Raw genomic sequence first — 27,505 nt, forward strand, 5'->3', positions numbered from 1 at the left:
ATTGAGATAAATACCTTTCCTTGCAGGGTTTAGCCGATTACAGCATGTAATAAAAGTTCCGTCCAGATCACCACACTTTTATAGACCATGATCCCCCACTGGGTGCACGGTATACAGCCTGAGCCTGCTTTTCGAATCCTTAAATTAACGCAAGAGATCCAGCGCTACCAAGGATCAGTAAAAACTTGTTCCAGTTTTAGATGCGTAAAAGACAAAACAACTCCGCAACCGCATACGTGTATAAAGTGTAGACCACAGTTAATCACAGCCTGGCAATAATGAGTGATGTGGACTAGACACGTGTGAGCGGATGTGGAGTTGGTTGGCTCTTGTATCTAGAGCTGGGAGCACAGGATCTCTTGCTTTCTTTTAAGCAGGTGATAGCGTTGATTTTTGTCTCCTTTTTCCTCAATAACAGAGCAACTTCAGCAAAAAGATGATCAGATTATTGGTTTACTTGAAGAAAAAGAGAAGATATTCCAAACCTTGGTGGACAGTAGTACTCATGAAAAGAATTTGTGTACGTCTGGAAGAATTCTTTTCAGAGCGAACACAGAAGAGGCTCCACGAGGAGAGAGTTTAATAAAAAGTGCAATAAAAGAAGGCAAGATGATTCTTACGTATCAAACTACATGGAATAACATGATGCAGTAGAAACATTCAGTATCAAGGACATCTGTACATACGTATACATTAGAGTTGGGCTCCTTTACTACTCTTACAATTTATTTTCTTGTATTATTATGTAGTATAACAGGGAGGGATCCTGCAACGATGAGCTGAGCATTTGGGGGGTTAAGCAGCTGGGACCACCCCACTCAGATGCTATGGAGGGAAGCAAGTGCTGGATCTCATTTCCCTTGCATTGTCTTAGTAGCAGCTCCCTGATTTGGATACTAGAGGGGTCCCTAATAAAGCTTTTACATAGGGGTTGATCAAGCTGGGAAAACTATAACGTACTCTTCACATTTATTACTGGTTTATATCTTACAGTTGAGACACTTCAGGTCCTGTTAAACCAGAATCTGTGGAGCAGTATAGTTCAGCAGGTTCCCAGTCCGACAGACCTGGAGGCTGGAGTCGGGTCAATTTCTCTACCTCGAAGAGCAGAAACCTTTGGAGGGTTTGACAGCCATCAACTTAATGCCTCTAAAAGTGAGTAGAACGCACAGTACTAACACATGCTACACATAGATTAGTGTTGCAGAGCACAACGGAAGGATCCTGTAAAAATATAGTTTATTAAATATACCATTTAAAATCGTCAACAGTTTTTTCAACACAGTTAACTGGAAGGAGGATGCAACAATACAGGGAGCAGGTGCACGATGTCTGGGATAAGAAATATGACTTGGGGCTCGTTCACACAAACATTTTTTGCATTCCATATATGGGCCGTTTTTTGAATTCCGTATACGGAACCATTCATTTCAAGGGTTCCGCAAAAAAGAAAAAAAGTGAATTTACTCCATATGCATTCCGTTTCCATATTTCCGTTTAAAAATAGAACATGTCCTATTATTGCCCGCAAATCACTTTCCGTGGCTCCATTCAAGTCAATGGGTCCGCAGAGAAAAACAGAACACATACGGAATGTACTCTGTATGTCTCCCGTATCCGTTCTGTTTTTACGGAACGATCTATTGAAAATTTTATGCCCAGCCCAATTTTTTCTATGTAATTACTGTATACGCCATAAGGAAAAATGGAATGGAACCTGAAACACTACTGAAGTAAAAAAAAAAACTGAAAAACTGATCAGTTTAAAACGGTCCTCAAAACACTGAAAAAGCCATACAGTCGTGTGAACACATAACAACATAACAGTCTGGAAGTCAAAGGGCCATGTATTAAATACACTTCGTAGTGCCTAAAAAACTGTGCATCTTAACTGAATGAACTCTGGAAGGTGACCAGAGAACATGGTGAATGCCAGTAAATCACCCCAACAATGAATGCTGGGGGAGAATGTGGGAAAAACGAGCCTAGTGGCCCACTAAACCGAGATGTGGGTTTTCATATCCTGGATGTGATTAAGTAACAAGGGCCTGCATTGCAGTAAACGGCTGTGTATGTACAGTACAGACCAAAAGTTTGGACACACCTTCTCATTCAAAGAGTTTCTTCTTTATTTTCATGACTATGAAAATTGTAGATTCACACTGAAGGCATCAAAACTATGAATTAACACGTGGAGTTATATACATAACAAAAAAGTGTGAAACAACTGAAAATATGTCATGTTCTAGGTCAGTGATGGCTAACCTTGGCACTCCAGCTGTGGTGAAACTACGACTCCCAGCATGCTCCATTTATTTCTATAGAGTTCTGAGAGCAACCAAGCAAGGGGGGCATCTTGGGAGTTGTAGTTTTACCACAGCTGGAGTGCCAAGGTTAGCCATCACTGTTCTAGGTTCTTCAAAGTAGCCACCTTTTGCTTTGATTACTGCTTTGCACACTCTTGGCATTCTCTTGTTGAGCTTCAAGAGGTAGTCACCTGAAATGGTTTTCACTTCACAGGTGAGCCCTGTCAGGTTTAATAAGTGGGATTTCTTTCCTTATAAATGGGGTTGGGACCATCAGTTGTGTTGTGAAGTCAGGTGGATACACAGCTGATAGTCCTACTGAATAGACTGTTAGAATTTGTATTATGGCAAGAAGAAAGCAGCTAAGTAAAGAAAAACGAGTGGCCATCATTACTTTAAGAAATCAAGGTCAGTCAGTCTGAAAAATTGGGAAAACTTTGAAAGTGTCCCCAAGTGCAGTCACAAAAACCATCAAGCGCTACAAAGAAACTGGCTCACATGCGGACCGCCCCAGGAAAGGAAGACCAAGAGTCCCCTCTGCTGCGGAGGATAAGTTCATCCGAGTCACCAGCCTCAGAAATCGCAGGTAAACAGCAGCTCAGATTAGAGACCAGGTCAATGCCGCACAGAGTTCTAGCAGCAGACACATCTCTAGAACAACTGTTAAGAGGAGACTGTGTGTATCAGGCCTTCATGGTAGAATATCTGCTAGGAAACCACTGCTAAGGACAGGCAACAAGCAGAAGAGACTTGTTTGGGCTAAAGAACACAAGGAATGGACATTAGACCAGTGGAAATCTGTGCTTTGGTCTGATGAGTCCAAATTTGAGATCTTTGGTTCCAACCACCGTGTCTTTGTGCGACGCAGAAAAGGTGAACGGATGGACTCTACATGCCTGGTTCCCACTGTGAAGCATGGAGGAGGTGTGATGGTGTGGGGGTGCTTTTCTGGTGACACTGTTGGAGATTTATTCAAAATTGAAGGCATACTGAACCAGCATGGCTACCACAGCATCTTGCAGCGGCATGCTATTCCATCCGGTTTGCGTTTAGTTGGACCATCATTTATTTTTCAACAGGACAATGACCCCAAACACACCTCCAGGCTGTGTAAGGGCTATTTGACCATGAAGGAGAGTGATGGGGTGCTGCGCCAGATGACCTGGCCTCCACAGTCACCGGACCTGAACCCAATCGAGATGGTTTGGGGTGAGCTGGACCGCAGAGTGAAGGCAAAAGGGCCAACAAGTGCTAAGCATCTCTGGGAACTCCTTCAAGACTGTTGGAAGACCATTTCAGGTGACTACCTCTTGAAGCTCATCAAGAGAATGCCAAGAGTGTGCAAAGCAGTAATCAGAGCAAAAGGTGGCTACTTTGAAGAACCTATAATATGACATATTTTCAGTTGTTTCACACTTTATTATGTATATAATTCCACATGTGTTAATTCATAGTTTTGATGCCTTCAGTGTGAATCTACAATTTTCATAGTCATGAAAATAAAGAAAACTCTTTGAATGAGAAGGTGTGTCCAAACTTTTGGTCTGTACTGTATATGCTGCTATTCCCATTAGGTCATGCAATACCACGGAGCAATAAAGAAAACTTCTTACCTTTACAGGACAGACCGCTCCCTGAACCTCGACACCCATTTCGCTTGTAGTACCCTTCATCAGGAGATTGCGAAACGGGTGAACTACTCACCAATATGCAAGTGCCAGAACATAGTGGGTAGTGAGACCCCACCACCTCATCCCCCTAGGCAGCTCTGCAAGTGAATGCAACCAGTCCTGCTCGCAATTTAGGACAGGTTGCTTGTTGCCATTTTAAATAATTCCCATGGGACCCCTTTAAAAGCAAGGCATTTGCTAGCGAATACTATGGTAAAGACACAATGTTGATCCTGTCACTAATTGATCCCATCTTACACTTGAAGGTGGAGAGAAAGAAGAGGGAGAAGATGGACAGGATTTAAGGCGGACAGAATCGGACAGTGTTCTGAAAAAGGTACAAGTGTCTTCTGTATTAATATATAGGAGTCTGTCACCAGGAAAGTCACTGGTAAACCAGGCACACTGCACATGGCTGTGCTGGGCCAGGCAAACACAGGCAAATGTCGGCTGGATCTCCTGGACCGACTGCAGCTCCCCAGACCCAAACTGACTGCATCATAATGATTTATGATACAGTTGTACTGTGCAACAGATCTCTAAAGTAGGGATCGACCGATTATCGGCTTTACCGATATTATCGGCCTATATTCAGGATTTTGAACATTATTGGTATCGGCATCTATTTTGCCGATATTCCGATAACGTATCGGGAACACAAATCGCGCTGCTGACAGCGCTCTCCGTGTTCCCTCAGCAGCACAGGGGAGAAAGAAGCAGTGTCTCCCTCCCCCTGTGATGCCGCTGCCACCAATGAGAGGCTTTTGAAGCCCTGGCTGCCATAGGAAGCTCCATGCTGCTGTGTGCACAGAGCAGCAGGGACAGTGTGAGCTCCTATTCACCCTGATAGAGCTCTATCAGGGTGAATAGAACAAGGGTTCTAGTCCCTAAGGGGGCTAATAGTAAACAATAGTAACAATAAACATATTCATTTTCAGCAGATTTGTGTGGGATTTTTTTAAAATGAAAATTCACAGAATATCGGTATAAATTATCGGCCTGAAAGTTCATCGATTATAGTTATCGGCCCTAAAAAAATCAATATTGGTCGATCCCTACTCTAAAGCTCCCTTTACACAGGATGATGTACAGGCGGATTGTCGGAAAGGAAGTGTTCTTTCCCGACAATCTGATCACTGGCGAAGGAGACTGCTGCATTTACATGCACCCGATCTCCTCCAGAGTGTGGGCAAGAGCGATTGCCAATGCTCTTCCCCATACTGTCTCGTTGTTTCCCCCTCAGATCAGGTTTAGGGCTCTTTCACACTTGCGTTCTTGTCTTCCGGCATAGAGTTCCGTCGTCGGGGCTCTATGCCGGAAGAATCCTGATCAGGATTATCCTAATGCATTCTGAATGGAGAGAAATCCGTTCAGGATGTCTTCAGTTCCGGAACGGAACGTTTTTTGGCCGGAGAAAATACCGCAGCATGCTGCGCTTTTTGCTCCGGCCAAAAATCCTGAACACTTGCCGCAAGGCCGGATCCGGAATTAATGCCCATTGAAAGGCATTGATCCGGATCCAGCCTTAAGCTAAACGTCGTTTCGGCGCATTGCCGGATGCAACGTTTAGCTTTTTCTCAATGGTTACCATGGCTGCCGGGACGCTAAAGTCCTGGCAGCCATGGTAAAGGGGAGCGGGGGAGCAGCATACTTGCCGTCCGTGCGGCTCCCGGGGCGCTCGAGTGACGTCAGGGCACCCCAGGCGCATGGATGACGTGATCGCATGGCACATCATCCATGCGCATGGGGCGCTCTGACGTCATTCTGGAGCGCCCCGGGAGCCGCGCGGACTAAGTATACCGCTCCCCACAATTACTATGGCAACCAGGACTTTAATAGCGTCCTGGGTGCCATAGTAACACTGAACGCATTTTGAAGACGGATCCGTCTTCAAATGCTTTCAGTACACTTGCGTTTTTCCGGATCCGGCGTGTACCTCCGGCAAGTGGAGTACACGCCGTATCCGGACAACGCAAGTGTGAAAGAGGCCTAACACAGCACGATCTGCCACCAGGAAGCAAGGATTTTTGTGCTGCACAAATGATCCAATTACCCAATGAACGAGTGTTTTGCTCATTCATCAGGGAATTGGCGGTACATCTACACTGCCAGATCATCGATAATAAGTGTTACTATGAACGCTCGTTAGCGATTATCTTTCCAATTCTCTGCCCGTGTAAAGGGCCCTTACGTGAAAAGCATCATTACCTTCAGCTGAGCTACAGGGAGTTTCCTGGCGATGGGCTGCCTATAAAGTGTATGATATTTTTTCTGGTACAGTATAAGGAAGGGTAATTGAGTAAATATGTTGCAATGAGCTTCCAATGAAACAAATTCATATCATATTATGTAAATGTGACCACTCCTACACAGTGATATAGTGATTTTCCTGGGGAAATTCTGGGTTTCTTAATGACATAGCAGACCTGCCATTGTAAGATATTACAGCTAGACATACTAGCCAGCGTTGCTGTACTACTCCTTTTAGAATAAGCCAAGAGCACTGCAGCAAATTTGTGCTAAATATGTGGGAGCCAAAGGAGCAGAGCCTTGCACTCCTTAAACGGGTTGTCCACAAATGGGAACCATTTCTAAAGATCCCACAGCATGGCCACCCGCAGTGGTGATCATACTTACCTGATCCCCGCTGCTGGGTTCCAGTTCCATCACTGCCCCGCCGACTCTGCAGGTCCAGGGTCTCTGACTCCAGGTCACTTGACAGTTGCAGCCAATGACTGGCCGTAGCGGTCAATTGTCACTCATGCGTCATGCAACATGACTTATGTGGCCAGTCTTTTGTTGCAGCGGTCAGGTGATCTGTCGTCAAACCAGATACGGGGAGACCCAGGACCTACAGAGCTGGGCAGCGATAACATCGGGGGGTGCGGTTCTCCTAAGGTGACTCGTCCATCAATGTTGTATGTGATTGACTTATGTTACATTTTGTATGAGGGATGTTTTCTGCAGATTACGCCATGTATTGCGATGGTCACCTTTTTTCTGTATGGATTTGGGATGTTTTTGTACTTCATCCCCCCCTCTATGATGATTGTATTCATGCGAGTCCCCTCAGGTGTATACCGCACTTTAGTGATGTATTTTTGTCTATTTCGATTGTTATATTCACATAATTAATAAAGACCATTATTTATTGAAGGCCCTTGTAGACTCAGCTTTTCTTTTGTTTAGGTGCCTTAGTGTCTGCAAAATCAGTTTCTGTAAAATCTTTAAAGGTATATTACGTCTCATAAATTGATAGCATATTGTATGAATACAACATCACTGTATGATCGGTGGGAATCTGACCTCTGGGACGTCCTTTGATCCTGAGAATAAAGGGGCCACAGTGCTGACTCAGCAGTTCCTTCATTCTCAGGGTTAATGGGGATCCCAGAAGACAGCTCCCCACCAGTCATAATGTGATGGGTATACCCCAGCTATACGAGTCCAAGAAGCCGAACACACCACCAATCATAAAGTGATGGCGTATCCTAGTGATGTCCTTGCTTTACAAGATGGGAATACCCCTTTAAGTAGCAGATGGCACCGATTGAATGCATTGACTAATTAACTGTAAATATAAGCCCTGGCTAACTTGATCTTTTTTTCAGCACACAGAAGGCTAATTCATCCGCATTCATTACATAGTACACATTGGTATAAGCAAAGTTATTACACATCACCTTGGCATGTAAAACCTATCCTTAATGTATTACTCTTTGTCTTGTAGGGAGTGAGTCCCAGCGTTATGCTTAAGAGAAATGGAGAGGTAAGCTTTTATAAGTATTTTTTATTTTATTTTTTCTATTGGGTTTCTGTCCTAAATATACATGACTGTTGTGAGGTAACTGACTTTTAGTAGTAATATAATCACATTAATTCTATTTATTAATGAACACTTCTCCTTTTGGCTACTCGCAGCACGTTCTCCAGACAGTCTCCAATCTTCACAAACTGCTGAGTAACTTGCAGGTATTTTGAGATTTTTTTTCATTATATTTTTTTTTTCTTACGAATTCTGAAGATATGAAGTGTTTTAATTACTGTAACATACTATAGGCTGTGGTGCTGCAGCAAGACACCTTTATTGAACATCAGAAGCTGAGGCTAAATGAGAAACCCCTCACACGAACCTACTCCAAACCAAAGTCCTTGACTGAACAGGAAAAGGTGGAGCAACTGCTACAGGACATTGTTAATCTGGAAAAGCAGCAAACCGACCAGCAGGTAGGTTAATGTAGAAGATGAAATGTTGGAGAGTTTATTCAGGAGTTGTTACCTTAGCAGCTGAGATTAGAAAGCTTAGGAAGGTGTGAGGTCCGCAGAGGTGCCATTCTCCCAAGTAGCTTGTGACTGCAGTGACATGCCGCTTGGGACCAGTCATTGGCTGCAGCGGGGCACGTGACCCTGTCCTTGCCAGAAGCTTACATGTGTAGACCAAACCAGAGCCAACCAGCTGGGAGACAGTAAGTAAGCTTTCCTTCACTGGTCCAGATGGGAGTAGGGAAATTTAAAATACAAGGGGATCCTGGAATACCCTTTTTAAGGGAATCTGTCACTATGTAGTTAGTTAGCCCCAGGGTGCCGTTGCACCCGGGGCTCTTGATTTTCCTCCCCTGCCGTGCCCCCAACACTTTGACTGGCAGGGCCAGGCAGTGAAGACGTACTCACATCTGGCCCTGAAGTCTTACAATTGCTCGTTCGCTTCATTGTTTGGTCCCGGCACAGTAGAGAATCCATTAGTCCGAAAGCTTCTGTACTGTGTCGATTAGTGAAGTGAACGAGCAGTTGGAAGACTTCAGGGCCAGGTGTGAGTACGTCTTCACTGCTTGGCCCTGTCAAAGTAGTGGGGGAGAAGAGCCTCGTTGCACCCTGGGGCTAATTGGCGTAAAATAAAAGGCCTAATTTCTCCACAATGAGGCCACCAATGGAACTAGGACCAACACCAATAAAATGTATTGACAAGCGCACATCTGGCATGTAAGATGGTTTCATAACAAGTTATGTGGTGACATATTCCATTTAAAGAACTTAAAGGCATTTTCCGGGAATTATATAAAATGGCCGCAAGCAACCTGTGTTAGAATGTGAGTAGGACTGGTTGCCACCACTTGCAGAGCTGCCTAGGGGGGTGACTGGACAGGGTCTCATTACACACTACGTTCTGGCACTTGCATATACTCTATATTGATGAGCGTTTGTCAGGCTGCTCAGCCATGATGACATATTGTAGGCAGGATCAGATCATTACCATCTATTGTAGAGCAGTGTAGTGAGGCCCTTCCCCCTCAGAGTTGTGGCAACCAGTCCTGCTCACATTCTAGGACAGGTTATTTCGGCCATTTCATATAATTCACGGACAACCCTTTTAAGATACGTAGCCTTGTGGAAAGAAAGTAAATGTGTTAAAAGTATAAATGATGTTTAATAGGACAGTGAATGTGAGAATTAAGAGACGCAATCTGAAATTAGTGGGAGGAAGATCAGAAGCAGTGTCAGGAAAATTATTTATAGCAGATGTTTGGAAAAGACTTGGAGCAGATGTGGATGCAAATCAACAAGGAGTGAACTTAGTCGTGAGCTAAACATATAGCTATCCTAGGAGAAGGCAAATATTTGGATGCTGCAGCCATTCTGTGTTTCCAGCCATTCCAGCACTAGGTTACTTACTTATTTTCTTGTACTGCTTTTCATAAAATCACTTCATTAGCTACAACAGTAGTCCTCATATCCTTGTACAGTGGGTCAACCAAGCCGTCCCACCATCAGTTGGCAGTTTACTCCCTATGTTACACATAAGGAGAACGCTATCAATCGGAGGTGATGGCAAGGTGAATCAGCAGCTCATGAATTTTGAGGACTCCACTGCTTTGGGAGGACTCCGGCACAGCTTCTGCTGCAGCTAATAAACAGTAATCTTAAAAAAATATATATATATATATATATTGCAATAAAAGAGTGATCCAGCTCTTGAAGTGAGGTCTCTGCCACTACTCAGAGGGCAGCATAAACATGGTGACAAATTCCCTTTAATATAAACCCTAGACATGTTTTCACCGTATGCGCCATATTGGTGCCGCACAGACCTCCCGATGTAAATGGACAAGGGGAGGTCTGTGCTGCATGGTTTTACGAAACCTAGAATACTAGGTGAACCCTGTTTTCTATTCTGTTATAATAAGAGATGCAGTGCAATGCAAAGACGGCAGAGTCAGGAGATAATAGCAGATGAGGGAAAGATTTAAAGGAGAGTCACGATATCACGATTGTTACCAAAAGGTGCTAATATTAGTCCTGGGAGCTTTATGTGGAGGAGATGTTGCTGATTGAACCAATAAATGAGTATAGGGTTACGTATCAAGTAGTACAAGCTAGGAATGACATAAAAGTACACGATAATAGGTGGTTATGGTGGGTTAACACCAGCTGAGGAGAAACTTCCTTCCTGACACTGGCTGCTTTCTCAGTGGGGGTGAAGCTCTGCAGTAACATGCAGCGATCACCTCCACAGTATGAGAAAGAGGGATCACTGCTGCAAGAAATCTTCCTCATACAACTGCCTTGTTTTTGGGCTACAGATTGCTGTTAAAACCATAAAATAATTTAGGTGCTTGCATGAACAACAGTTTCGCGGCAACAGTCGATACCTGCGGATGCCGGTGCTCTGCATCTACGGTGTATGGGTGCCGCCAGTGGATACGGTCGCAACAGCAACAATGCTAGGTTCTAACCAGCAACCGCCACAACTGTGGCCGAACAACAGTACTGGGTGGGTGCTGTGTCCCCCAATGAAGAGCGAGAAAGAGATTTTACTGATAAGTTATACAAAAATCTTGTTTTCTATTGGCAGATTATCTGGAACGAACTTTTGCAGGAACATTCGTCCCCAATAATCTGCCTGACTATCAGGCTGTGTAAACCTGCCATCTTTAGGTATATAGTGTGAGATAAGAATAAGGCACATCTAGTAGTACAGAGACTTTTCTGTAGGCTGTGGATCCATGGCCAATAATTGATGGAAACTGTTAAGTGCTTGTTGGGTGGAGGTCAGTGTTATTCTGGAAATATAATCTTTTTCCATTTTGCTTAGGTTCCACTTCAACCAGAGAAACTGTCCAAGGCCCCCTCACTGCCTGACGGCACAGATTCTTTAAAAAGATATAACTCTAGTGTTCCAAAACAGGAGCACCTGGACTGTAAACCCTCTGCTGTACCCAAAAAGGACACTTTGTCACGGACAGAGAGTAAGCAAAAGGGGAAAGGCTTCAGTTTGCTTGGGAGCCAAACTAACAAACCAGTGGAGGGCCCCGCCACCAATCGCCTTTTCAACCTATCAAAAACAAAGGACAAAAAGGAAAAAAAGAAGAAATCTAAAGGAAACCACTGTCCAAACTCTGGTGAGTGATATCCATCTTGTCACTTTTATCCTCTTGCATTGTCCCCATGGTGATGTCTATAACCAGTTTAGTGCCACTGAAAACCTGGCCATTTGTTTTGTTTCAGTTTGTTTTGTTTCAACTAAAGGGGCGGCCATATTGGTGTAAAAAATAAAATGCTGAAACAATCGCTAAAGTTACCTTGCTCACACAAAACTATACATATATTATATATATATAATATATATCAAAACGACTGACACAAAATAGGGAACCCATTTTAATAATAAGGAGCTACAGTTTGAAAATAATGACTTTTTTATATTTTTGGACAAGACTAAATAAAACTAAAAAAGAAAAAATATCTTATTAAAAGTCCCATGTATCACGTAAAAAAAAAAAAGTTAAACCACCACATTCAGTAAATAACCAAAAAAAGTGGTAATAGTCATTAAAGAGTTAAGCAATGAGCGCTTTCCCCACTAGTAAGGATAAAGTGCTTTACGATTTACTGTATGGCATAGATTTAACCTATAACTGTGGGGACAGGAGGCGATACTCACCAGTGAGCACCCTTCTCTCTAGTAGGCCCCTTTCACACTAGTAGATGCGTGAAGTGAACGCATAGCACCCGCACTAAATCCTGACCCATTCACTTCAATGTGTCTGTGTACATGAGCATTTTTTTTCACGCATCAGTTCTGCGTTGTGTGAGAATCGCAGCATGTTCTATATTCAGAATTTTTTTTTTTTTGCCCCATAGAAGTGAATCCGGATGCAGTCCAGGTGCAATGCGTTTTCACCAATGGTTGCTAGGAGATGTTTGTAAACCTTCAGTTTTTTCACACGCGGGAAAAAAAAATGAATCAAAACTGATTGTACCCCGAGGGGAAAAAACTGAAACACTGAACGCAAATGCAGACAAAACTGACTGAAATTGCGAAATGGTACGAGTGTCACTAAACGCACCCTGAGGCAATCCGTATAGTTTGTGTGAAAGAGGCCGTAAGGGCATTACTGCTTGGCACCTGTCGCACACATATGATACCTATCATGGCAGGGGGGTGTTTGGCAGGAGGCTGTAATAACCAATGCGCACTGCCCTCTGCAGTGAAGGAAAGCGCTCGTTTATGAATAGAAGGTAGAATGGCATGAAGGAAATGTCACCACTTAAGCCCATATTACACTGCACGATTTTCAGGCCAATTCCTGGGAACGAGTATTGATAGGAACGCTCATTCCTGATAACTGGCCTATATAATGGTGCCGATCAGCTGATAAAACCAGCAATTACTTGTTTGTCGGCTGATTAGCATATTTTATCAGAATGAAAAGTGCCCGATTATCAGTATCACATATCTCTGTAATCAGGGAAGTGCTGCCGATAATCAATAGAACTGAATAGCGGAGGAAAAACTGCAGCTATCATTCTCCCCTATTCACTTTGTAGTAGCCCAATGCAAACGGCCCCCTAAAATAGAACAATGTGACCAGGCTGTCCCAGACTGAAAAAGCTGTGCACCCCTGCTATAGGCTCTTGTGCAAGTAGAGAAAGCCATGTGTGTAAGATGGTTAGAAATGTAATCTAAGAGGATTTGTTGCATTGATTTTCCAGAGTCGGTTCATGTTGAGGGAGTGTCTCAGGAGGAAGAAATCTTCTGCTGATGTTCCCACGGAGGACAGGCCTACATGCCGAATACTGTACATACTCATTCCACACTGGGATATTGGCTACCATTTCAGAAAGACTGGCTATGAGTGGAGAACCCCCTGCTCCTTTTACTATACAGAGAAATACTGCCTATTGACTGCTCCTGAAAAATCTCCGTACCACTCATTCAAAAAGCTGCCATTTTTCTGGAGCCTTTGCTATATAGAATTGTGGGAGCTCAGCCAGGAAAGGTCACCAGAAAGTATGCTTTCTGACCACGTAGAACTGCTTAAGGTACAGTGATGTGCCAGAGGCCTTCATTACACGTTCTTCAATGTTATATACCTATGGAATATAATCCAAACCCTTTACAACACCACTCAGACGGTATCAACCTGTAGTTTTCTATACGGCGCCCACCTATTAAGCTCTGAATACTCGCTGCTACTTTCCTACCCGTAGTTTTCTCTCGCTCATTCTGGATGGGATTGTGTATTTGGTGAGAAAAAGAACGGTTAGTTGTTATCTTGAAGTCTGAATTAGGAATAGGTTCCACCCCAAATCAAATGATTTGCTAAATTCTCGGCTTGGCAGTACTCTGCACAGAGGAGGAATCGGCATTAGCATACTCGTGCAAATCGCAGTTTAATGTTGTGGTTTTAGCCAGTAGAGGACACTGTAGCCTACACTAACTGGAGCTAGCACGTTCTATGCCAAGTATTCCTCGTGACCACACATTTTGTTACATGAACTCGCTGTTTCATCTCTTAACAAAAAAATAACCAAATTTCTATTATTCTGTGGAAAGCGTCCTCTTCAGTGTATAATCTGATTAAATTGTGTCCAGTTATCGATGTCCCGCTGCCTGCACAAATGCCGTCAGTCACACCGCTGACACCACTGCTCTTCTTGATATGGATTATTAGCTCGATGGGTAATATCCTGGAGCTCAGTACGTAGCGCAGCAGTAAGCAATGTGAATGCTAGCCATTGCAACCAGTGATTCAACAGGAAACTATGGCTGCCATTCATCATTGCTGCGGTATACAGCAGCTTCCTTGAAGCTCCAGTCCTGCACCTAAATTCCCCAAATACAGAAATCCCTTCCCCATTTCACTTCGATATCTCCTTTATTGCATCTTGCATGGTCTAATGAATTCCAGAATAACGTGGGAACATGTTTCAGGTTTTGTTTTTTATATTCTAGTAAAAAATTAGACCCTTTTTTTCGTATTTTTATTATTTATTTATTTTTTCTTTTCAAATTTTCAAAACAGATGTAGACATGGCCGCTGCCTTCTGCAGTGTCTCTATAGTGAATTGGGGGAAGTTTTTCCGTGAATGATCAATGTGCTGGTAGTGTGGATGTTAAAAAATAAAATAAAAATGAAGGTGATGAATAAGAAACCATTTTAACCCTCAATCTTTATGGCTTTTTTTAAAAAATAGTAGAGAACTAAATTAAAGAAATGTATTAGCAATAAGTATACATTATATGTAGGTGCTTGGGGTATAGGTGACCTAAACCGCGCTGTTCACGAGATATCAGAGATGCCTGGGTGGTGGCTTTGTGGGAGAGTAGACATTTACCATGGTGACCTCTGCCAGGATGGTACCACTATGCACTTTACACAAGCTGAAATTCTAGAAGACAATCACTGATGCCCAGCAGCTTGTTAATGGTAAAGGGAGTTGTAGTCCTGCGTACTGTATTTCCTGATGCAGGACGTGCACACGCTGTGACCGAGTCACTAAGGCGAGGGCTGTTTTTTTTTTTTTTGTTTTTTTTTCATGTGACTGTGATAGGAAAAGAGCAAAAATACCAAAGGCCAAATTTTTTTTTCCCATGAGAGAGCTAGAAATGACACATGGTTAAAGGTGGCCATTCACACAACTGTATTTTTGGTCCGCATTTATTGCAGATCAGATGCAGACCCATTCGTTTCAAGGGGGGCCGCAAAAGATGCAGACAGCACAGCATACCATGTGCTGTCCGTATATCTGTTCTGCAGTCCCACCAAAAAATAAAAATAAATAGAACAGCCCTGTTCTTGTATTTTGCAGATAAGAACAAGCATTGTTACAATGAGTCTGCGGATGCCATCCATCACACGGACGTCATCTGTATTCTTATGGATCCACATTTTGCAGACCACAAAATACATTGGTTGTGTGAATAGAGCCCTAGACAAATGTTGGGTTGATTTTGCCGCTCCCCGAAGCAACAGCCGACCACTTAATATTTATGGAGGTGACCCGACTCTTCCCTGACAGCAGATGTCGGGGGGAGAGGAGGGTAGGGCATGTTGGATTTCACCTTCCAAAATCCTTTTGATCTTTTTCACCTCTCCCTATTGAGAACCCATGCAAAGTCCTACTATTTCTGAAAAGAATTTGCATACAACTTGCAATTTATTTCAAATTTGCATGGAAAATCACATTAGCTGTACAACTTTTATCATTTTCTAATTATTATTCTGTGCAGCTGTATCCTAGTGCAGAGGTTATATGTACAAAAGAAATGGCTTAGACTACTTTCACACCGGCGTTTTGGCTTTCAGTTTGTGAGATCCGTTCAGGGCTCTCACAAGCGGTCCAAAACAGATCAGTTTTGCCCTAATGCGTTCTGAATGGAAAAGGATCCGCTCAGAATGCATCAGGTTGCCGCCGTTCGATCTCCATTCCACTTTGGAGACTGACACCAAAACGCTGACGATGCGGAGGCAATCTGATCCATTTTGGCTATGTTACAGATAATACAAACGGATCCGTTCTGAACGGCTCTGTCTGTGCAGATCCATGACGGATCCGCACAAAACGCAAATGTGAAAGTAGCCTTAGAAATAGAAAAAAGGTTAAAAAAATAATAATAAAGGAGCTGTCACTAAAGTAACTTCTTCATGTCCTATTTGGTTGGGTATATGGCAGTTCATAAAACTTCCCAAAAGCCTGACACATTGCAAATGGGGATTGTTGAGACCAAGCAACCCTTTTATTGTTTTCTCTCAAATCCTCCTAGTCTTCAAAAATGACACTAAAGGTGCCCGTTCACCTTTAATAGCTATTCCTATACGTTCCCCCATGTACCTGCACGCTCAGCATGGGTTTATAATATGGAGAGGGGAATAAGCCACTGCCAGACACCTGACAACGGCTTATCTCCTGCAGAACCGTAGGATCAGACATGTTGAAATTCAGAATGCCCGATCCTTCTTTCCCTTTATCTGCTGTTGGAGGAGAGTTGGAATACCCACATATAGGTGAGATAGTTGGTCAGAATTGGTGGGGTCGGCTTCTTGTAAGCAGTAGAACCATACTTATACATGAGAGACTGAACCTATAGCGCAGAATGTGGACAACGTTCTACAAGACTTGAACCCGTAGTGCAGACAAAAATTAATCAGACCACTGCTTTCTAATTCATTTTGTGCAGAAGGTGAACACTACATTCACGTTCTACAGGGACTTTACCACTGGTTTGTCACTTGCATTTTTCGATAGACGCATCTGTACTTAAATATGAGGATTTTATTATATTAGCTTGGGCCATTGAAGAATATTGTAGTTTTTCTGTAAATAGAAAGATTACAAAAATGAAGCCAAGTTGCCAAGGCATCCTCCCATCCCATACGTTGTATATTAGCGCACATTGTATTTTCCTTTCTGTGTTGTCGGCAGTATTTTACTATTGTGTAGTCCTGTCAGTGCACTCTGGCCATAGACTGTACAGAGCCAGGCGTGACCTGGTAGTAATGTGCCGTCTATGGCGTTTATGTTGGGTATAAAGCACCTTTCATGAAGCTTTAAATGCATTTTTTGCTTATTGCTGCTTGAGAACTCACCCAAGTTGCTTTCTAAGAAATAAGAGCACTTAAGTGTGTGCGGACTGTGGTCTAATATCACAGAAAACTGCATTAGATGCCCTGTGCAACAAACAGAGCGTGCCTGCAAAAAAGAGGCGTTTTCCTTGACTTCCAAGGTAACTGCAATGCAAATGAAAACTTTACTAAAACGTGGAAGTTACAATTTATTATGGGCTGGTAATGGAAGTGCTTCTGTTGTATTCTTCAACAGAGCAGGTCTTAGTTTGACCTTTTTATTTTATTTTTTTCTCTGAAATACCCATGACATGACATTCCTATGCCACCTGGTCTGGACATGTCCCCTGCTGGACAGGGCTTTTCCATACAGTTGTCTCACTTTATGCTTTTTCTCTCTGTTTGTAGCTAATATTTGTACGACTGGATGAAACAGTTTGTCCTCCTTTAGCCGTAGTAACATTTGGAAATAATGATATTGAGCTAAAGGAAAATGAATTTCTAGCAAGATCTGGTATCTTGCCTGTTTCCAGTAATGGATTCTTCTTGGGCACTGCGCTCACTGGCCAATATAAGTACAGCAGGGAACTTAATGGTGGTTCTCTGGTTTGTTACAGCCTGTAAAACTCCAGTCCTCAGGGTCACCTACCGGTCATGATTTGAGAATATCCCACAGAATAAATAAATGTGGTAAGTCCTGATGCATGGATAATTATATCACCTGCTCAATACTAAGGAAATCCTGAAAACATGACCGGCAGGTGGGCCCCGAGGACTGGAGCTGAGGCTGAAGTTCAATATCAAAATACGGAGGAAATTCCCGAAAAATTTTAGGCAGAATTTATCCGCCTTGCAAAAAAAAATAGTTTGTTTGACAGTGGGGCTTACCTTTGCTCACATCAATGGCACATACATTGCGACATGTTAACATAGACTTATGTTTTAGATTATTGCATATAATGAGAGACCTTGATCAGAACTGGTGCCCATACTCCAGTCTTGATCTCCTGGCACTGGCTTGAGATGTGCCTTATTTAATAAGAAGCAGATGCCTCTTAATAAATTAGGCACATCACTTTCTGGGGCACGCAACGCAACTATAGGCTGGCATAGACTTCAGCTATAACTTACACCACTTTCTGGCAAAAGTTATAGTAAATCCGAAGGGGGAGGCACAAAAGTGTGTCCCTTCCGTTATGCCCTGCCCCTTTCCACGGTGCTTTTCTGAAGTCACAAATTATGATGCATATATGGAATGTGCCATAGTCTGTGACTTTTTTTTTTTTACGCACAATAGTGGCGTAAAACAATTAGTAAATGTGCCCCATTATGCTTTTATCTACCTACACTATAAAATTTGCAGTCTCTATTGCCAATTTGGGTATAGCACCTGAGGTGTTCTTCTCAAAATGTGAATTTAGTGTCACAGCATTAGGGCTCATGCACACACCATATGCATTTTGCAGTCCACAAAACACTGATCCAAAAAAAAAAGGATGACATCCTTGTTACATCCATTTTTTTGTGGATTCATTGTAACAATGCCTGTCCTTGTCTGCTAAACGGACAAGAATAGTACATGTTCTATTTTTTCCGTTTTTTATGCCGCCCCATTAAAATGAATGGTTCCGTATACAGGCTGCAAAAATAAACGGGGACAGACGAAAAATACTTTCGTGTGCATGAGCCCTTAGATTCACACCACATGAACTGAATATTTGGGAAGATTTAGCTCATCAGACGTTTTGGTGTATACACAGAACTGCGATATTGGTCAGTCACTCAATAAGATTTGGTTTTGATAATTTCCCAATGTTTTGATACAAATGAGATATATGAAAATCATACATTAATAGGTGAGAATAGGACACATTTTGACAGTAAATGACATTCTATTTCATCCGGTCGGGACTAAACAAATATTAGCTGTGGTGTCATGAACTGTATAGTACTAACCTTGACTGCACTAGAGGAAAGTCCTGAATGCTCAGGAGGTCCATAGTACCATGTATACCTCTGCTTTTTGTTCTGTGAATACCTGTACTGAGGTACATCTAGGTGTCACGTAAAGACCCCCCCCAAGCACAGGGCCACCCCTGATTTGGGGGCAAATGAGCTGTGGGCTGTGTGCCGCAACGCTTCTCTGCGGATTTTCGATGACCCAGAACTCTGTGCTAAACTCTGTTGTGTTTGTTTTTCTAAATGCTGTAAAGATTGAAACGAAACAGAAATTAATTATTTTATGTTAATGTGTAAATAATGTAAAAAGTTATAACTGTACAAGTCATGACCGTTTCCTGTAATATGCAAGTTTTCTTTGTAACTAGCTTTAATTTATCTATTTTTCTTAGTTACCAGCTGTAAAGGCAAATTTCTCTAAATAAATTTCATTCTTTATCTACTTTTGTGTCTTATTTGTCATAATTAAACAAGTTTTAGCAAATAAATCCTTCATGCATTGTATGATGAAAAGCTATACATTTTTGTAACATACTTCACATATGTTAGACTATTTCCAAGATTTTTGTTTGTGCTTGCTGCCACTGAATAGGTATCAGTTTCCTTCCAAAGTATATACACACGTGTCTAGATGACCTGGGCAGGTGTTCATCCTTCTTGTTCAAGGACTACAAACAGAACTTGAAAATGGTGAGAACTGATAGAAAAAATATATAAATTATATATACACAAACCGGATTCCCAAAAAGTTGGGACACTAGACAAATCGTGAATAAAAACTGAATGCAATGATGTGGAGGTGCCAACTTCTAATATTTTATTCAGAATAGAACATAAATCACGGAACAAAAGTTTAAACTGAGAAAATGTACCATTTTAAGGGAAAAATATGTTGAATCAGAATTTCATGGTGTCAACAAATCCCCAAAAAGTTGGGACAAGGCCATTTTCACCACTGTGTGGCATCTCCCCTTCTTCTTACAACATTCAGCAGACGTCTGGGGACCGAGGAGACCAGTTTCTCAAGTTTAGAAATAGGAATGCTCTCCCATTCTTGTCTAATACAGGCCTCTAACTGTTCAATCGTCTTGGGCCTTCTTTGTTGCACCTTCCTCTTTATGATGCACCAAATGTTCTCTATAGGTGAAAGATCTGGACTGCAGACTGGCCATTTCAGTACCCGGATCCTTCTCCTATGCAGCCATGATGTTGTGATTGATGCAGAATGTGGTCTGGCATTATCTTGTTGAAAAATGCAGGGTCTTCCCTGAAAGAGATGACATCTGGATGGGAGCATATGTTGTTCTAGAACCTGAATATATTTTTCTGCATTGATGGTGCCTTTCCAGACATGCAAGCTGCCCATGCCACACGCACTCATGCAACCCCATACCATCAGAGATGCAGGCTTCTGAACTGAGCGTTGATAACAACTTGGGTTGTCCTTGTCCTCTTTGGTCCGGATGACATGGCGTCCCAGATTTCCAAAAAGAACTTTGAATCGTGATTCGTCTGACCACAGAACAGTCTTCCATTTTGCCACACTCCATTTTAAATGATCCCTGGCCCAGTGAAAACGCCTGAGCTTGTGGATCTTGCTTAGAAATGGCTTCTTCTTTGCACTGTAGAGTTTCAGCTGGCAACGGCGGATGGCACGGTGGATTGTGTTCACTGACAATGGTTTCTGGAAGTATTCCTGAGCCCATTCTGTGATTTCCTTTACAGTAGCATTCCTGTTTGTGGTGCAGTGTCGTTTAAGGGCCCGGAGATCACGGGCATCCAGTATGGTTTTACAGCCTTGACCCTTACGCACAGATGATGTTATGCACAGTTGATGATGATAGATGCAAAGTCTTTGCAATTTTTCGCTGGGTAACACCTTTCTGATATTGCTCCACTATCTTTCTGCGCAACATTGTGGGAATTGGTGATCCTCTACCCATCTTGGCTTCTGAGAGACACTGCCACTCTGAGAAGCTCTTTTTATACCCAATCATGTTGCCAATTGACCTAATTAGTGTTAATTGGTCTTCCAGCTCTTCGTTATGCTCAAATTTACTTTTTCCAGCCTTTTATTGCTACTTGTCCCAACTTTTTGGGGATTTGTTGACACCGTGAAAATTTGAATCAACGTATTTTTCCTTTAAAATGATACATTTACTCGGATTAAGCGTTTGATCTGTCATCTACGTTCTATTACAAATAAAATATTGACATTTGCCATCTCCACATCATTGCATTCAGTTTTTATTCACAATTTGTTTAGTGTCCCAACCTTTTTGGAATCCGGTTTGTGTGTGTGGAGATATAGATAGATAGATATAGAGAGAGAGCTGAGTGTGTGTATGTCCGCTGAAGGAATCCGTACCGTTGCATTTACAAACGCAAAATTTGGCGCACATGTACATCAGGTGTCCGGGAAGGTTTTAGACCAGGTCTCGGCTCTTTAGGATATACCGTTCCTGAGATATTCGCAAAAAATGCATTAGCCAATAGAAGCTTGGTCACATGACCCTTATCAGCCAATAGAAGCTCTCAGGTCCTTCAGCCTAAACATACAGTTTTACTTCAAGTTTCCATAACAACCCAGCCATTTTTCTTCACTGCTGTAGGAGAGCTTTAGAGGAAATTTGTCACCAGGATAATCTCTATTAAAGTAAAGCCATGGCCTAATAGCACTTAGTACCTTATTTCCAGATATGCCTTTGTTCCAGCAATAGATGTTTTTATCCTCTGAAAATCCAGTGTATTTGATATGCAAATGAGCCAGTAAGGTGCCCAGAGGGGCATCACTCTTGCAGGAAAGCGCCCAGACATGCCCCCCCCCCCCCCCCCCCCAAGGTCCCGATAAGCCATGCCTGTGATCTGGTTAGGCCCCTCCCCTCCATCGACTGAGATTGAAAAAGTGAAGTTAAAATTCAGCTTCTGTCAGCTGCAGAGGTGGGAGGGAGGGTGACTTTCTCCCTGCAGCTCACACTCAGACAGTGCAGTGCTGCTGTCTTAGTGAGCTGTTCAAAAGGATGCCCCCGATCCAGTAAAGGCGACTGTTAAGGGGGTGGTATGCTGTGAAAGTCACTGTTAAAGGGAAAGGCTGTTGTAAAGGTCAAAATTAAGGGGGTGGGCTGCTGTAGGAGGTCCAATTTTAAGGGGTGTGCAAAGCCGTAATCAAAGCAAAAGGTGGCTACTTTGGAGAACCTAGAATATAACATATTTTCAGTTTTCACACTTTTTTGTTATGTATATAATGCCACATGTGTTAATTCATAGTTTTGATGCCTTCAGTGGGAATCTACAATTTTCATAGACATGGAAATAAAGAAAACTCTTTGAATGAGAAGGTGTGTCCAAACTTTTGGTCTGTACTGTATATATAATATTACATGCAGTCCTGATCAAAAGTTTGAGACCACTTGAAAAATTGCAAAAAATCATATTTTACATTGTTGGATCTTAACAAGGTTCCAAGTAGAGCTTCAACATGCAACAAGAAGAAATGAGTGAGACAAAACATTTTTTGAGCATTCAATTAATTGAAAATAACAAACTGAAACAGGTGGTTTTTCAGCTGATCCAAATTTTAGGACCACATGCCTTTAAAAGGCCAAATCTGTGCAAAGATGTGGATTCATTGTAATTTTCTGTCAGGTAGTCACATGTTGTGATGGCCAAGGCAAAAAAAACTCCCTTTTTGAACGTGTTTGGGTTGTTGAACTGCATAAGCAGGGTCTCTCACAGCGCACCATCACTTCTGAGGTGGGACGCAGTAAGACAGTCATTTGGAATTTCTTAAATGATCCTGAGGGTTATGGAACAAAAAAGTCAAGTGGAAGACCCCAAAAAATTTCACCAGTACTGAGCCGGAGGATCCAATTGGCTGTCTGTCAAGACACTGGACGATCCTCGACCCAAATTAAGGCCCTTACTGGTGCTGACTGCAGCCCCATAACCATCAGACGGCATCTGAGACTGAAGGGCTTCAAAAACAAAAAACCTCTTCAAAGACCTCGTCTCCTTGAACGCCACAGAACTGCTCGTTTGGACTTTGCAAGAGAGCACAAAACATGGGACATTCAAAAGTGGAAGAAAGTTTTATTCTCGGATGAGAAAAAATTTCACCTTGATGGTCCTGATTGTTTCCAATGTTACTAGCATGACAAGCAGATCTCACCTTAGATGTTTTTTACGCGCCACAGTGGAGGGGGCGCCATAATGGTCTGGGGTGCTTTTTTCTTCAGTGGAACAATGGAGCTTCAGGAAGTGCAGGGGCGTCAAACGGCCGCTGGCTATGTCCAGATGTTGCAGAGAGCATTCGTCATGACTGAGGGCCCTCGTCTGTGTGGTAACGACTAGGTTTTTCAACAGGACAACGCTACAGTACACAATGCCTGCAGGACAAGGGACTTCTTCAGGAGAATAACATCACTCTTTTGTCCCATCCTGTGTGTTCCCCTGATCTAAATCCAATTGAGAACCTTTGGGGATGGATGGCAAGGGAAGTTTACAAAAATGGACAACAGTTCCAGACAGTAGATGGCCTTCGTGCAGCCGTCATCACCACTTGGAGAAATGTTCCTACTCACCTCATGGAAACTCTTGCATCAAGCATGCCGAAACGAATTTTTGAAGCAATCAACAATAACAGCGGAGCTCCTCATTACTGAGTTCATGTTTTGGGGGGGTTTATTTTTATTTATTTTTTTGGAGGTGTGGTCCTAAACTTTTGATTAGCTAAAAAACAGGCTGTTTCAGTTTATTTGTTGTTTTCATTAAATTGAATGCTCAAAAAATGTTTTGTCTCACTCACATTTCTTCTTGTTGCATGTTGAAGCTCTACTTGGAACCTTGTTAAGATCCAGCCATGCTAAATATGATTTTTTTTGCCATTTTTCAAGTGGTCTTAAACTTTTGATCAGGACTGTATAATATATATATATATAATTTAGCACTGTGGTTCAGTGGTTAGCAAGGGCAACATCTGCATGGTGTATGTACAGTTGCAAGAAAAAGTATGTGAACCCTTTGGAATGATATGGATTTTTGCACAAATTGGTCATAAAATGTGATCTGATCTTCATCTAAGTCACAACAATAGACAATCAGTCTGCTTAAACTAATAACATACAAAGAATTAAATGTTACCATGTTTTTATTGAATACACTATGTAGAAAATCACAGTGCAGGCGGAAAAAGTATGTAAACCCTTGGATTTAATAACTGGTTGAACCTTCATTTGGCGGCAATAACTTCAACCAAACGTTTCCTGTAGTTGCAGATCAGACGTGCACAACGGTCAAGAGTAAATCTTGACCATTCCTCTTTACAGAACTGCTTCAGTTCAGCAATATTCTTGGTATGTCTGGTGTGAATCGCTTTCTTGAGGTCAGGCCACAGCATCTCAATCGGGTTGAGATCAGGACTCTGACTGGGCCACTGCAGAAGGCGTATTTTCTTCTGTTTAAGCCATTCTGTTGTTGATTTACTTCTATGCTTTGGGTCATTTTCCTGTTGCAATACCCATCTTCTGTTGAGCTTCAGCTGGTGGACAGATGGCCTTAAGTTCTCCTGCAAAATGTCTTGATAAATTTGGGAATTCATTTTTCCTTCAATGAGCGCAATCCGTCCAGGCCCTGAAGCAACAAAGCAGCCCCCAACCATGATGCCCCCACCACCATACTTCACAGTTGGGATGAGGTTTTGATGTTGGTGTGCTGTGCCTCTTTTTCTCCACACATAGTGTTGTGTTTCTTCCAAACAACTCAACTTTGGTTTCATCTGTCCACAGAATATTTTGCCAGTACTGCTGTGGAACATCTAGGTGCTCTTGTGCAAACTGTAAATGTGCAGCAATGTTTTTTTTGGACAGCAGTGGCTTCCTCTGTGGTATCCTCCCATGAAATCCATTCTTGTTTAGTGTTTTACGTATCGTAGATTCGCTAACAGGGATGTTGGCTAAAGACTTACAAAAGTCTCTGCCATATGCTGACACTCTCGGATTCTTCTTCACCTCATTGAGCAGTCTGCACTGTGCTCTTGCAGTCATCTTTACAGGACGGCCTCTCCCGGAGAGTAGTAGCAGTGCTGAACTTTCTAAATTTATAGACAATTTGTCTAACCGTGGACTGCTTTTGGAGATACTTTTATAACCTTTTCCAGCTTTATGCAAGTCAACAATTCTTAATCGTAGGTCTTCTGAGAGCTCTTTTGTGCGAGGCATCATTCACATCAGGCAATGCTGAAAAGCAAACCCAGAACTGGTGTGTGTTTTTTATAGGGCAGGGCATCTGTAACCAGCACCTCCCAAGCTTATCTCATTGATTGGACTCCAGTTGGCTGACACCTCACTCAAATTAGCTCTTGGAGATGTCATTAGTCTAGGGGTTCACATACTTTTTCCACCTGCACTGTGAATATTCACATTGTGTGTTCAATAAAAAAACATGGTAACATTTAATTATTTGTGTTATTAGTTTAAGCAGACTGATTGTCTATTGTGATTTAGATGATCAGATCACATGTTATGACCAATTTGTGCAGAAATCCATATCATTCCAAAGGGTTCACATACTATTTCTTGCAACTGTATGTTCTCCCGTTGTTTGTGTGGGTTTCCTCCAGGTACTCTTGGTTTCCTCCCACACTCCAAAAGACATACTGATATGGAGCTCATTGGGGACAGTGTGATGCTAATGTCTGTAAAGTGCTGCGGTATTTAAAGGTTATTCAGATGAAGAGAATGATAACCTATCCTCAGGATCACATCAGTGGGGGTCTGAGTCCTGGTGGCACCCCCGCCGACAGATGTTTCCAAGGACAGCGCCGTACATCGTATAGTGGCAGTGCTTGTAATTGCAGCTCAGTCCTATTGACTTGAATGGGGCTGAGCTGCAATTAGCCATGTGACCAATGTACGGTGACATCACCTGACCTAGTAACAGCTGATTAGTGGGGGTCAGACATCCAGGAGAGGTTAGCTGAAATATGGGAATTATAAAACAGAGTACACGTGTTTTGATGCCATTTTATAAGTTATTTTTGTGTCATTTTTTCAATTTCACACGCCGGTAGGAAAGAGGCCTTAAAGGCAACTTGTCATCAACTTTATGCTGATCTCACTGAGGGCAGCATAAAACAGTGACAGAAATGCTGATTTCAGCGGTGTGTCACTCATGAGCTAAAAGTGGCTGCTGAGAACCAGCATCATAACTGCAGCACAAGCCTTGAAAAAGAGTCAAATCTACTTGAGAAGAGTAACAGTTATTCATAATCTCCTGCTCTCGCCCATCTGCTGATGGTTGGCAGTTCTCTCCTAGAGAGAAAGGGAGACAACTAGGTAGAAGACTGTCAGTCATCAGCAGGTGGGCAGGAGAGCCAGAATTCATGAATAAACAGGACTCTTCTCAGGTGGCCGTGACTCTTTTCCAGGCCCAATCTGCAATGATTTTGATGTTGGTTCTTGGAAAACTTTTAGGCCCTTTTCACACGGGCACGATGCGTGAGGTGAACGCATTGCACCCGCACTGAATCCGGACCCATTCATTTCTATGGGGCTGTGCAGATGAGCGTTGATTTTCACGCATCACTTGTGCTTTGCGTGAAAATCGCAGCATGTTCCTCTTTGTGCGGTTCCATGCAACACAGGCCCCATAGAAGTGAATGGGGCTGCGTGAAAATCGCAAGCATCCGTAAGCAAGTGCGGTGTGATTTTCACGCACTGTTGCTAGGAGACGATCGGGATGGAGACCTGATTATTATTTTCCCTTATAACATGGTTATAAGGGAAAATAATAGCATTCTTAATACAGAATGCATAGTACAATAGGGATGGAGGGGTTAAAATAATAATAATTTAACTCACCTTAATCCACTTGATCGCGCAGCTCGGCTTCTCTTCTGTCTTCATCTTTGCTGTGCACAGGAAAAGGACCAGTGGTGACGTCACTGCGCTCATCACATGATCCATCACCATGGTAAAAGATCATGTGATGGGCCATGTGATAAGCACAGTGACATCATCAAAGGTCCTATTCCTCAAAGACAGAAGAGAAGCCGGGCTGCGCGAACAAGTGGATTAAGGTGAGTTCAATTTATTTATTTTATTTTATTTTTTTAACCCCTCCAGCCCTATTGTACTAAGCATTCTGTATTAAGAATGCTATTATTTTCCCTTATAACCATTTTATAAGGGAAAATAATACAATCTACACAACACCTAACCCAAACCTGAACTTCTGTGAAGAAGTTCGGGTTTGGGTACCAAACATGCCGATTTTTCTCACGCGCATGCAAAACGCATTACAATGTTTTGCACTTGCGCGGAAAAATCGTGCATTTTCCCGCGACGCACCTGCATCTTATCCGGGCCAAAAACATGACTTCACTTATAAATGACAGACTGTTAGTATGGGCAGTATAAAGCTGAAAGCTATATAGCTAATTGTGGGGTTATTTCTGCAGGAAGCATGTGGTTTTCTGTCAGACCAGTTCTGATGAATAGGACAGTTGCAAAAGTTTCTGCAACAAATCTGGTGCTTGTGAATATACCCCAATACGCCTTAAAGGGGTTGTCCACTTTTTTGTATTGATTAACTATATCAGATCGCTGGGGTTCCGACTCCACCCCACTAATCAGCTGTTTGAAGAGAAAGCAGCACTGCCTTTTCTTTTCTGTTTACCTGCCCACCATCACAACTGCAGCAGCAAGCAGTGCAGTTACAACTATGGCGT

The 27,505-nt window shown here is 42.5% G+C and overlaps 1 protein-coding gene across 4 annotated transcripts in view; it reads left to right on the plus strand.

The window, feature by feature from the left end:
* The window catches only part of AKAP13 (A-kinase anchoring protein 13), a 208,304-nt gene extending 192,847 nt beyond the window's left edge, over positions 1-15,457 (plus strand). For all 4 annotated transcript variants that reach the window (XM_044279452.1, XM_044279455.1, XM_044279453.1 and 1 more), the window contains 8 exons: positions 419-604; positions 994-1,155; positions 4,243-4,313; positions 7,707-7,745; positions 7,898-7,948; positions 8,036-8,203; positions 11,067-11,373; positions 12,968-15,457. In XM_044279452.1, the coding sequence (XP_044135387.1) occupies positions 419-604; positions 994-1,155; positions 4,243-4,313; positions 7,707-7,745; positions 7,898-7,948; positions 8,036-8,203; positions 11,067-11,373; positions 12,968-13,017 (1,034 nt within the window). In that variant the 3' untranslated portion in view covers positions 13,018-15,457. The remainder of the gene's footprint in view (positions 1-418; positions 605-993; positions 1,156-4,242; positions 4,314-7,706; positions 7,746-7,897; positions 7,949-8,035; positions 8,204-11,066; positions 11,374-12,967) is intronic.
* Positions 15,458-27,505: the final 12,048 nt, after the last annotated feature.

Source organism: Bufo gargarizans, chromosome 2 (genome assembly GCF_014858855.1).
Source record: "Bufo gargarizans isolate SCDJY-AF-19 chromosome 2, ASM1485885v1, whole genome shotgun sequence".
NCBI lineage: Eukaryota > Metazoa > Chordata > Amphibia > Anura > Bufonidae > Bufo > Bufo gargarizans.